Below are 13,818 nucleotides of genomic sequence, written 5' to 3'. Positions count from 1 at the left end.
ACCAAACTGTATAGTTTCACATGAACTACAGAACAGCTGTTAGTGAAGATGACTTTTAGTCACCACAACCATACACAGAATTAGAATTGGGAAACTCGAGTTAAAAAACATTAGTAGTTTTCTGAGTAACTACCCACTCTTGACTACTTCCGCTAACATTGTTAGTGATACAGAACCACTGTGTAAACTGCAGGAGACGTTCCATTTTCTTTGTACTCCTTTAAGGCTTTCTCAACATTTTTCCTCTGATGATGAAATTTTGAATGATTCAGCTTTATTCAATCATTAATTATGTACATTCACATGTAAGGTCAGTTTTAATGTAGCTGATTTGTGTTCCAAGGTTAAAATTGCATATCCTTATGAAGGGATAAGGACATCATTAGTGTCATTAACTTTTAGAGTAAGTGGTTTTTAAGCTTGAAATCTGTGTCTTTCTGTCTCTCATAGAAAACAGATAGGATCACACATTATATGAGTATATTTTGCCATATAAATGCATGTAATGCATGTAATATCTGTTTAAATTTTATTGTACTGTTACTAGTATCTAGTAAAACATGGACAGGCATAGTTCCTGTTTAAATACAGATTCTTATTTTAGAATTTTTTACCTGAAACATTTGTTCAACCTAAAGTGAAAATATTCATACCAAAAAATGGTAATCTATAATATATTTGAAAACATCTTCAGGTACCTTAGCAGATATCATACAATGAAGTTATTAGGAAAGGTTAATAATTTATTCACTATAAAATGCCAGCAGGATGATAATGTCCATTTTCAAGAGTTATTGCAGTTTGTGCCTTTCCTTGAATTGCATTGATTTCCTCAAAATTTATTTAATAGTATAAGAAATCATTCTTGTGGCAGAAGAATCTAAGCTCCAGCTATTTCAAAGCACTGTGGAGCAACTTTGGGGCATTAGGTAGGCTATGGTCTGAATGCAGCTTGCACCCCCCCCCCTCCTCCCCCCGGAGGCAAACTGTTCAATCTAAAGACTATTGAAGCACAAGAGCAACCTAATACTTCATCTAAAAGGAAGAAAAAAGTCAAAAGGCTTTACTGTTCACAAATCCTTTCAGTTTGTTATATATTTCATTGTCCAAGAGATACTGATTTTAAGTGAAGAAGTTAGCACAGGAGTAGATATACTTCTCCTTACTTCTGGGGTTTAAATATTGTTATTCTAGGAGCATAAGGTTTTCCATTAATTAATATTAATCCAGAAACTCAGTTTCAAAGTGCTCATAAACAGCTATACTACTTTATCTTCCCTTCCTAAATAGCATTATAAATGATCATTTTACACAAAGGTTAACAAAGCAATCTCTCACTGGTTTGCAATCAGTAAATAATTAATATAATTACCAGTGTTCAAACTCTTCTTTAGGACTGGCTTTCAAATGTCAGGTTCCACACAGCTAGAGGTTAGACATATGAGAAATACTACCTGACATATGAGGTAACCTTAGAGCTGATCTTTGGAAACCCAACACTGTCAGTGCCAGGGCCTGGGTCAACAGGGTGGGCTCAGCAATATAAACTACAGACATCAGAACAATTCACTGGAGGAAAAATGATGCCAATTTTAGCTGGAATTCCAGTCACAAGGTATCTATGTTATATGGTTAGTGAAAAATGACTTTAGGCTCCATTACCTCAACATGGATTGAAAGATCATGGCCCAGAAGTTTTTTTTCAAAGCTTTTCTGAGCTTCATTTTTWAAATTCTTTTATCTGCCTGTTTTGTTGTTTTGGTTACTTGACCTGCATGTTGTTTAATGTCTCCTGGGGACACCATTCAGAAACTTCCTACCTCCACCCTTGGTGGTACAGATGATCCAAATAGAACATCAAGGGAGTCCAGAGAATGACTAGCAAATAGGCACACCCGGAACAGTGAGCTCATCTAAACCTTTTCACATGAAGACTGCTTAAATGCTTTTGTCTGAACTTGTACGTGCTGGTGTGCTAGCTGACCATGTATCCATCCAAGCATGGTACACAAATTAGCTTCATCAGGCTGTTATTAGTACAGAATTTCAAAAAGGTTCAACAGTTGGAAATGGAAAAGGATTTCTAAGACTACGTGTAATAAATTTGGCCTTTCAGTAGACTATCGAAAGGCTGCAGCACGCTGTTACTGCACAGCCTAACTCTTCATTGAACGGCCTTTGGCTAGTCAAAAGACACAAACAGCATCTGAGTCACCAACGTTTTCATTGGTTCTGTCAAGCGCACACAAAAAATGAAGCAGGGAAAGCAACTTTAATCTTTAGGTTTCAGATATCAAAATTACAATCTCTTAGCTTTCCCCACTTCATAACGGAGCCTCTACCTGCGACCCATGTCAGGAAAGATTTGAGCACCTTATAAAGCTTTCATTGTTATATTGCAAGGCAGGTACTAATTTGTAGGGACTGGAGAAATTTTTGTATGCTACATACAAGGAGGATTTTCAAAATTACTAGGATACTTACAAATCATTACCTTTGAAAATGTTTAAAACCAATGACTTTGTTAGATTTATGGTGTTACTAAAATATTTTAGCAACATACATTATTCTGGGTTACTGAAAATTAATATCTAATGAAATATGCGTTGCTCAGTGAAATATCCCGTATCAAAGTATTTTTAAAAGGTGGGTTTCTGTAAGAGATCATGGTTATTATGATTAAAATTAATGTGCTCCTTCAGAGTCTCTGCAGATATTTGTGAAAACACATTTCCTTTCTCCTCCCGATATTCTGATATATGAAAAGATACTTTTTCATGCTTCTTTACCAAACTTCTTATTTGCTTGTCAAACTTGGCCTGAATTTTTTTGCCATCTAATTTCAAGACAATATGAACTGGTAACAGATGAGGACTGAGTTGTCTCATATAAATAAGCGTTGAGGAGGAAACTTTATTTTAACTAAATTTTTATTTTAACTTGAATTTTCCCTGCAGGTTTGAAATAAGCTTTCTTTAATTAAAGAAAAGAATTGTATTTAAAATGTCTTTGAAAAAAGGTGATATCATAAAATGAATTGGCTTTGCAAACAGAAGAGTCTACATGTTAAGGCTTAGGACATGTTGTCAGTGATACTGTGGTAATGCAGTCTAGCAGGGTGAAATGTAAACTTCCTTACTGAACTGGATACAATTTATAAATTTTGTATAGCTAGATCTAAACTTTTTGCTGGAGTTGTTTTAAAATGTGTCATCATAAACACTTACCATGGAGATATTCTTTATAAAAATAAACATTAATAACTAACTGACAGAGAATTTATAGAACTGCAGTCTCGACTGCCTTCAGGCCCCAGGGAATTATGGTACAGTATATCCAATTTTATACAAAGAGTGAAATATAAAGTAGAACAGAACAAAAGGAGTGGAGTATGGTTCTTACTGTTTTCCTAAAATTGAAGTAGTGACGCATTCCTGTTATTTTCACTGAAGAATATGCATGAGCCATGAATATATATGTTTAATTTTGGATCTCTGAATGATCTAAATAGATCTATTTCTTGGAAGAAGAAAATGCCCGATTATGGCCAGAATGTGTGTATCTAGGATAATTTTAGTGTGGTTAGAAGTGGTGTTTCCTGAATTGCCTGTCAAATATGACTTAATCCTAATTTATAGGAATTGCCTACATCAGTGAGATACATGGTCATTTCCATACCCATTCATTTAGGAGACTCTCTGCTGAGAATGTCAGAGATGCTAATTATTATCAGCTATGGCTATGGTGATCCCTCAGGAATTAGGCTGAGATGGAGAAACTGCATAATTACTGAAGTTACACTATAGTCAAGGATTAAAGTGATGAGTTCTGTTCCCTTGCTTTTTTTTCATGGCTTGGGGAGCAGCTGTCCTAGTGCTCTTTAGGTGATGGGTTTGTGAGCACTTTGTCCCCTTTCACTCTACTTTATCAGCACCAATGCTGTGCTAAGGCAGAAGCAGAGGCGGCAGTAATTGTTTTATATGCAACTTGGTGATTTCTAAAACTAAATAAAATGAACCTTGAGCAAGGGACTTTAAGTTAAATCATCTGCTTCATTAAAGTGGGATAGTAGAGCTTAGAAGTTCAGTAGAATAACTTTATTGAGCAACAGATGCTGCCTGGATTTAAACAGAATCAAGTTCAGCTGGAAAATGCAGTAAACAGTGGGCCTCAGAGGAATTTAGTAGACCTATGATAGCATAAATATCTGATAATACGAACAAATTTTCATAACACTTTTTACAAGTCCTTTATTACTCTGAAGAGAATGGAATCAAGTAAATTTTCATTTAGAACAGAAAATAATACTGACAGATTTTTGTAGTATTCTCTAAAAAAAAAATCTCCGGGATAGAAGATTTAAATACAGAGCAGTGTCATCTTGAGGATGAAGTGTCCATGTCCTATGTAAATCTTCCTTGTTCTGTTCTAATCCAAAGACAAAACATTTCTTTTTCTAAATGCAAATTCCTTTTTGTCAGCAAAGCAATTTTAGAATGATAAATGCATTTTATTTGTGGTTCACACAAGGAATTTAAATGTTGTTGAATCCATTTGATAGTGATGATTATTTTAAAAATTATCATTGTCTTTTTGTCCTGATAATTTAATAGCATAGATCTGATAGCGATACATTGTTCAAACATGCTTCCCTTTGCAGCATCTCTTTTTTGGCGGTGAGTGAATAAGCTAGAATTAATATTATGTATTATAAACAGTCAGACTAACCCCATGAGAGCTATAACTATATGGCTGTATTTGCAAAGGAAAAAAATTCTGACCACCAATAAATAATTATGTGCAAACATACGCGTGTACACACACGCACACACTTCCCAATCTAATGTAACTTAGCATGATGAGCAATATAAACGCTGAGAGAGAGAAAACCATTGAATCAAGTGAGACAAATGTATCTGAAAAAATCGTATGGCATATTTGATGCTAATTACCAACAGGATAGAAGTGTAAGCAAATCAGCACACTAAGATGTTGTTTCAACTGTAAATAGCAGGGCCCAGATTCTGCCTTCACCTATGTTGTGTTAAAAGTTGGCCACAGAGTGCAAAGTATTATTGGAATACGTGGTTTCAAACTGGGCCTACAAGGGACAGTTTAGCTAAGCAAATGTGACAGCTTTACTAGATATTCTGCACAACGTGAATTCGTTAAATTTAATTATCAGATTTGAATGACCTTAGTTACGTCTTAATGTTCTACATTTTAGCAGGATGAAGGGAAGGAAAGAGTTGTCTGTGACTGTTTCCAATATGTAAAATCTCATCAAATACTAGTTTTTTTGTTGGCACTACAGCTTTTAGGAGTACAGATGTTCAGAGTACATTTTCTACATGTGTGAAGTTAGGTCATTGTAGGAAAATGAATTGTTTAAATTTGGAATGTTTCTACTCAAATTTTGTTTGCTTTATGCCCTATACATGTTTTATGGCAAAGCTAAGCTTTTAGTACAGTTTTTTAGTCCTTTTATGACAATAGAGCCTTAGTCAGAGAAGGATCTAGATTCTATTCTCTCATGTAACGGCAGCACTGTTGTTAACAATTATATAAGTTGTAGCTGTAGAATTCTCATTACAGGTGATGATGTACAAGGAATGAAGTTTTATTTTTTTCCAACTGCAAGGTGAGTCTGAGGGATTCAAAGTTTTTTGTTTTGTTTCATTTTTTTAACAATTGACTTTTGTAAACTAAAATAAAGTAATGCAAAAGTCTGAGAGAGAATAAATATTTTAAAATACAACTGGACTGTCCATCTACAACCAAGTTACAAAAATTAATTTTTAAATGTCTGTATTTTTCAGGGATCACAGTGTCTCCACAGCCTGTGCTTTGACATTTCACATTCTCTTCCTTCAAGGTCTGTCTAGATTTGGCAGAGCTAGACTATTCTTAATTCAAACATCTTTTTTACAGCAAAAAAGTACAAGCTTAATCTGTCTTAAAGCACATTATAGCAGAGTGTTTATATATATATATATATATATGAAAACACATGTATATGAATATGTATATGAGTGTTATAAAGATCTCGTTCTGATGTCAGATATGCGCTCTTTTCTCTTAGTCTCTCAATAATGCAAAAATAATAAATTAAACCTTGTTCTAATTCTTTTAGTAAACTGGGAAAAGTTGGAAGGTGTCCCTCACTTCAGATTCTTTGTTCTTTAGGTTCTTTGCTGTTTTCTCTGAATGTTGAAGATCACTGACATTTTGTTACTGAACATAAATTTACTGACAGAGCTTCTGTTAAGCATCTATCTTAGCAAACCAGGCAGCCGGGCAAAGGCCGGCGAGTGAGTGCCCGTGTGTGCCTTGTCCCCTCGCCTCACTCGTCCCCCATCTTGCTCATATCATGGAGTGACTAGATTTCGAAAGGACAGCGCGCCTGGCTATGGCCTGTAAACCAAGTAATGCCAGGGCACGGGCCTCGGAGCTGGCACTCGAGCACAGTTGTCCCCACCGTTTCACCGTTAGCACGTCCCTGGCGTGACCTTGCTCTGCACCAGCTACAGCCAGGCAGCTCCTCAGGCAGAACCTGGCTGCCCGGAGACTCAACAAACTGTTTGGAAGAGGTGGCACTGTTTTGGGAAGGAGGAGGATTTTACTGTGTGGCTGCAAGGTGGTGTATACCGACTGTCCTCAGACTCGGAGAATGGGTCCTGGCATTTTTTCTGTGTTGGTGGAGAGATGTCTTCTATTTCCCTTTCCCAACTTTATAGGACTATTGATTTAATTTAATTCTGATTCTTCGAAAGCAAAGAAAGATATTTAAGTTTTCACTTTAAAATCTTCTCTACACTATCCTGTGTTTTTAATTTAATTTTAATTTAGTCTGTCCACCAAACAATATCATGTTTCCCTTTCTTACTCTCTTATCAGTCTTATTACTTGCAGCTATTCACCTGCAGAAGGTATGTTGTATATTGGGAACGCTTCCTTTATGTGATCAGCACTTGTTGTTTTATGGGATTTATTAACTGGCTTTCTTCATACAGCACCCTTTTTTATACTTAAATTGCTACTATTTTTCTAAAAAGCATAATGGTCATTCATATTGTAGTAAATAATATAAAAGCAAGAAACATTTTAGTGATAGGTAAAGAAAACTTCTTGAAATGTTCATTAAATTTAGAGGGAAAGGAAGGAATTTTCAGAATGAAAAACAAGTTTTATATTCAAGACTATCTCCCATTATTGCATGTGCTTTTGTGTCAAGCAATGAATATTATTTTGCTTAAGCTTTGTTTGACTTTTAGTCAAAAACTATAAGTAAATCCATTATTGGGATTCATTTCTGAGCAGCAGTAGTGGGTGATGCTTGATACTCCGAGCTTCAAACATATGTCATCTTTTCATTCGCAGGTCTAACCTTAGACGTAGCATGGCTAAAAAAAACAGTCTGTGGCGATCTACTATTATACATGAAACAGTCTACTACTATGCATCATAAGATCACATTTTGTACTACCTGAATGAGAAGCTGCCTTCTTGGTATCATTAAAAGAAAGAAATTTTCTCACAATAGAAATTCTCAGTTTTACTGCAGAGGTTAGTTAACTTGAATCATTTAGGTGAATATCTTTTATTCTGCTTTGCTTTAACAGATCRTAAGACCAAAATTTGTTTTCATGGGAAAGATTAAACTGAGATGTTTAGTACAGAACTGACACCCTTTCCCAGCCTGAGGTTAGGCATAAATGCAGTATGCTGCAAAGGTTAACATTTCTTTTTTGTTTTCTCACATGAGCATCAATGGGACCGTTGTGGAAGACAAACAGGATTTACATCTAAACATTAAGCTATGCTGAGCATGAGCTGCTGTCTAAGGAGAACCATTAAATGTTACACAAGTAGAAACACAGAGACATTATTTAACAGCAGCATTGCGTTATTGTTGTATATGTAGTTAACCTTTGGATCTACTTTTTGGCAAGAGCAGACAGTGTGAGAGGAGAATGGCAGCAAGGAAGATAAGAACTATGATAATCAAATTACTTAAGTTTGTTGCTGTGTTGGTTCCTGACAATAAATTATTTTGTGCATTAATTAAGAAAGCGTTACCTTTAGGAAGTGATGTTGAAATATATATACTGAACAGTATTCATATAAGCGTTAGGTATACTACTTTGAATATGTCATCAATAAACAGTAATTAACAATAATTGACATGTTTTCAACATTTAGCACTGGGACAGTATACAGAGCTAGTTAAAGTTTAGTATGGAAGGTTAGGCTGTAACTTAACCCTTTTCAACATTTATTACAGGCAGTGTACCTTGTCTGTGTTGGACTTTGAAACCTGTTAATTAGCTTCTGACTTAGAAACGTATCAGCTAATACCTGTTGTCACTCTGCAAAGATCTGTAAATCTCTGATGTAGTGTAGTGCAATGTTGTTATAAGCTAGGAGGGTTCTGATAATTAAGTATATGCTTAACTTCAAGCAGTAGTTGGCTGTCAGGAGCCTGTGTTTGTAGGTTTAATTTAATGGCTTTCTGAATCAGAAACACCTTTTTTGAGAAAAAATTAAAATATTACTTGTGGGTTGCATATTTTCTTCCTGTTTCCGTTCTGTAAAGATGGATAACAAATTTGAAAGGAATGAAGAAATAGGACCCATTATTTACTTTCATGTGAAAATCTTTGGTATTGAATCTCAAATTATACTGTCTTTCATCCATGTACAGGTTAAACCTTCCTAAAATGCACAGAAAGAAGTAGTCAGGGAAGTTACCATAATAGCATCAGCCTCAGTCACCACATCATTATTTAATATATTTCAGTTGAAATGTGTGCTATTCTGGATATCATTATCTTAAATATTCAAAGTGATTAAAGATTTTATTTTTAAAGCAGGCACATCAAATAAAAGCATACTACAGAATGTTGATAGCTGGCATAAAAATATCTACATATCTTCTGTATGTATAACAGTAGTAAGGAACAGAGGATTTTAGCTTAAGGAAGGATCTGACCATCTTGACATGCAAGCTTCGAATAATCAGATAACTGTCAAAAAAGACAGAGGATTGTTTTTTAAATTTAGACAATGCATCTTTTATGAATTTTCGTGATGAATTACTGTTTATGCAGTAATAATGGAAGTGAAAATTGTAGGTGAATGAATCTGGATACAGCTTACTTTACGTATCATAAGCAGAGGAGTGAGTAGAAGCCTACACTTGCTATCCAGTTTGAGGTTGCAAGGAGTTAGGGATTCTCTACATCTGCCTTTTGGGACTGCAGCTACTTTTCAGCATTTGAAAGATTTGCTGTTGAGTAAGAAAGCTGCCATGGAAGCAGGGTCGTCTGTTCCGCGGGCAGAACAGGGAGCTGACATTCTCCCTTTCAATACTGCGGTTTGCTCCAGCCAGAGGATGCTTTGCCTCTGTGAACAGGCACGGGGTTGCCCATCCTTCTCTGGCCAATGTCTTCAGGGAGTCTCCAGCAGAACTCTTGAGGTTTTATGGCCCAGTGGTAGCAGGATAACTTCTGCATGACAAAATCCTGTACCTGACCACAGCAAATAAGCTTCTCACAAAGGTTTTTCCTTACAACTATTGAAAATCATACAACTCCCTTTTGTTTTGGATTTATATTGTTGCTCATAACTACAGACTGAGGGTCTGAATAAAGCCATGCTGTGAGCAGAATTGCTAGTCCTGAGCTCCTTTTTCCTGTGCTATGTGCCCATCTTTGTCAATTATTTTGTAGATTACAAAGACTAACTTCAGCTAGGTGAAACTAGACTTTGTAGGCTGCCTCTCTAGTTACTAGAGAGTCTACAAGGAGGGATCAGGAGACCTTCAGGAAATTTCTGGTCCTTCACAGAACATTTAAAAATCCTTCTTACTCTCATCTGACTACATATAGAGGTCAAGGGAAGCTGTTTTTCTAGTTTAAATTTGGTCTGTTTGAATTTCACTTTGTATCATCCTTCTGTTTGTTTTACTGCAAGATAGCAATTGCTATCAAGTCTGAATCCATCCTACCAGCATAGAGGGAGATTTTATAAGAATAAGCAAAAATATTTGAAGAATTATCTTGTAATGCTTCCATGTTCTCTTCAACTTTGGTCTTTTTCCTTTTGGCAGCAGCTGAACGAAGAGACTCCATGCTGAGTAGCCCAGACGTCGTTGATGCCGCTCCGACACGAAAGCGAAGGCAAAGGGTAGTAAAGCCTGCTGGGACAGGAGCTAAAGTGGCAGCTTATGAGGCAGAACTACCAGCGAAGGAAAAGTAAGTAATTTTCAAATATATTTGAGTGTTATTATACCTACAAATGTTGGAAGGTTATGTATTTGTTTCTTTTTTGTGTTTTCTTGTGCAACTTCGTAGTATTTCGGAGTATCTGAGTTCTGTTGTGGTGCCTTTCATATATAGTGATTTACAGGAATTTTACCCAACTTTGAACAGGTGTGAATGATTACATAAAGTCAGGCCCAAGGAGTTACTGATGCTAATACATCTCTAAAATGATAGTAGTAAAAGTCTTTCCTTTAAGTGACTTGAACTAGTTTAAGCATTCATAGCAAGTATCAAACTAAGATGCAGAGCATGAATTAAGTTGTTGTCACAAAAAGTGATAATATTAGGAGTATCTTTATAATTTCTGAAGATTTGGGTGAATTAGGGTTCAGAAAAAAAAACAAAAAACAATAGCTAAAAATGTCCTATTTCCCATGTGTTACTGTCGCGTGAAGGGAGGACAAGGGGTAATCAACTTTGCCTGCCAGAGCCCTTCTAAAAGGGCTTTCACTGAGTCAGGTTCACAAAGTTGAACAATACTTTGGTAATCAGCGTTTGCCTGCCAGAGCCCTCCTCAAAAGGGCTTTCACTGAGTCAGGTTCACAAAGCTGAACAATAATTTGGTAATCAACATTTGCCTGCCAGAGCCCTCCTCAAAAGGGCTTTCACTGAGTCAGGTTCACAAAGTTGATCAAAATAGGCAATTTATTGAAGCGGCAGATCAACAGGTTCAGGATTGACGGTGACAAATGCACTTACTGCAACAAATTCTACTTTTTCTGAGCTCAAAACGATAATTAAGTGCTTTCAACAATGGTATTTTTCCCGGGGTAACATCCGATGTTGTCAGAGGCGCAAACCTTACCAAAAAGGCGTCCCTGTTTTGGGGAGGAGAGAGGTCCAGGCCCATCGACCCGTCTGTAGGTTGGTGTTCTCGTCCTCGAAGTGGAGGATCGTTTATGCACTGAATTTATACTCTTGGCAAGGTGGGGCTGAGTCAAACACTGTGGGATGTTTGGTCCTTGTCGAGCTCAGCGAGGGTGTCAATGGCTGCTGGCCTTTTTTTTCTTTTGCCCCTATCAACAACAGCAGGCTGCAAGACTCCCGCCTCACCCCAGGTGTCATTTTGGGTAGAGCAGTGGCAAGTTGCAAGACCTCCACCTCGCCCTGGGCGTTATCTCACCCCTCACCGGCATGGGCATCAGACCGCAAATCACCCTTGTATTCACTGTTTACCCCACAGCAGGGAGGATCACAGATAATCACAGACCATTATCCCACACCATGATAACTGTTCATGTATTTCTGTGTTGATCTCTTTCTCTCTCTCTCTCTCTCTCTCTCTCTGCACTCTTTCTTAGCTCAATTGAAAAATATGTTTTGGAAGGCATAATGGCATCACTTAATGCCTTTTTTGATGAACGTTATTCATAAGAGGAGTCACTGCTTATTTACTTTTCACTCTGGATGTTGTATTCGTTTGCCCTATGATGTGAGACTTAAAACTTTTCTCTAGATGTGGGGAGAAGTTAGGGCATCTTGTGCTACTTCTGAAATAAAATTTCAAATTCACAATACCATTTTCAATAGACCAAGGATGGATTATAGCTCATACAGATTTCCTTCAAAATATGATCACTGGGGAGAAAAAAGAATTTACCCTTTAAAAACAAGGAGTCAAAATTTATAACACTTAATAAAAGTCTTCTTTTTTGGGGGGGGGCAAAAGTGTCTCTCTCTTGACTTTTGGATATTTTCACATGATCTTTGAGGGGTTGAACAATAAACAGAATTACCTCAGGGCTGCAATATGATTGGTGGCATTTTCTTCAAAACCTAATCTTTTTTCAAAGTCTGTGGTAAGTTAGTTTTGAAAATACTAATTTCCACCTTTTATCTGTGATATTCAATAGATAATAAACTATCTAAACAGCTGCAGACACAAGTAGACTGCAAAGACATTTCATGTGATTATCAAGGATTTCTGTTTAACTCAGTAAGAAAAATATCTTATTTTGACATAGAAGATTGTGGCTTGATGGCATCATGAATTTTTAAATTTACAATCCTGTTTTATTAGTAAAAGAAATAACTATTTTTGAGAACTCTCTACAACAAAGTCACATTCTACTTCTCTGCTCTTATAGAGTCCAGTATGCTACAATAAACAATCCCATTGCCAATTGTATGTAGTCAGACAGTTTTATTTTGAGACAGTCTGGCAATATTTGCCTGAAATATAATTTCACTGCCTTTAGTATTGATCATGCAAGAAAAACTTACGTGGGCAAGCGATTGAATTGGAGTAAGAAAGCGTTTCTCTGGAAACGGGAATGTAACAGGGCTTAGGCTTCGTCATTCTCAGTGTATGAACCTCTGAGTCCTGTCCTAGGCCTGGGATGATCTTGATGTTTTTGTTTTAATTCCTGTGAGTGAGGCAAATTCTAGAAAAACACAGAAACATTAGATTTTTTTCATACTGTGCGAAGTGTTTCTAATATAGCTAAGAAACCAAGTCAGAGCTCTAGTATCCCTGAATCTGAAGACTGATTCTTTTTCTTGGCTTTATCATAGTTAGTAGTATTCTAATACCTACCATACCAAACTTTCATTCTGTCTGTCTTTATCCCTGTTCTTCTCTTGCATCAAGTATATATGAATTGTATTGTAAACAACTGCTTTGCAGTACAGGTCACAGTGTTTGACATGTCACCTGCCTTCCAGTAGTGTGATGGTGTACCTGATCATGAAAGATCCATATCCTTCTCTGTGATCCCAAAATGAGTGTAGAAATCAAAGTGATATCCCGTGATGCTGGAATATGTTTTTGAGTCCCCTATTTAATTAAAAATACAGTGGCAGTGCTAATTGCTTGATCAGAGAGGAAGATCCTAGATCTTCCTAGTAACCTGAAAAATTACAAAAACAAAACAAATGATTTCCATTTCACTGATGATTTTTCTCAGTTGTCCCTGCTCCCTTCTTGTCTTTCTGAACTTCATCTGGAGACTTTTGCCAGCTGTTAATCAAGCTTTCAGTCAAGTTTCTTGGCTAATAATTTTTATTTCTGTTCAGTCTGTCAATCATAGATAGGAAAATATAAAATCAGTATTACAAGTCTTTTTTTATGAAATTTCTTCAGTAACTTATGCTGACTGAAGGCTAGATCCTACACGGTGCAAAAGGCTTTATCTCAAGCAGACGGTATATTGGGTGTCCTGCCCAAAATATTTTCCAGTATTGTGTCTCCTAACAAAAGGAAATAAGTAATCAGAGCGCAGCGAACAGAGACAGCAGTTTGCGCAACAGTGTTTGGGCTCTGACTAGAACTTGAGGATCTTGTTGGAAGTTGTGGGCTTTCTGAGGACCCCCGAGGAACTAGCAGGTGATTGCTGTGAACAGGAAAGGGGAAGCTAGGCAAGGACAACTGCAGGAGGCCTTGACTTCTCCTGGGAAAAGCTCTAGCTAGGAGTGGCTGCTGCTAATGAGCTCTCTTGGTTGCCCCTGGCCAGAGGGAGTTGGGGCCTTTGATCCTGGTGGCCCTTGATTAGGG

The 13,818-nt window shown here is 36.8% G+C and overlaps 1 protein-coding gene across 9 annotated transcripts in view; it reads left to right on the top strand.

The window, feature by feature from the left end:
* XRCC4 (X-ray repair cross complementing 4) overlaps positions 1-10,377 on the top strand; it is a 124,613-nt gene extending 114,236 nt beyond the window's left edge. For 8 of the 9 annotated variants that reach the window (XM_026070470.1, XM_026070475.1, XM_026070476.1 and 5 more), the window contains one exon: positions 10,112-10,377. In XM_026070470.1, the coding sequence (XP_025926255.1) occupies positions 10,112-10,260 (149 nt within the window). In that variant the 3' untranslated portion in view covers positions 10,261-10,377. Of the gene's footprint in view, positions 1-5,819; positions 5,883-10,111 lie in introns of those variants that run through there. The other variant, XM_026070479.1, reaches the window with a different exon arrangement.
* Positions 10,378-13,818: the final 3,441 nt, after the last annotated feature.

This window comes from Apteryx rowi, unplaced genomic scaffold, assembly GCF_003343035.1.
Source record: "Apteryx rowi isolate R43461 unplaced genomic scaffold, aptRow1 scaffold_310, whole genome shotgun sequence".
Classification (NCBI taxonomy): Eukaryota; Metazoa; Chordata; class Aves; order Apterygiformes; family Apterygidae; genus Apteryx; species Apteryx rowi.
Note: the sequence above shows the minus strand (reverse complement) of the source record. Positions and strands in the feature narration are given on the sequence as shown.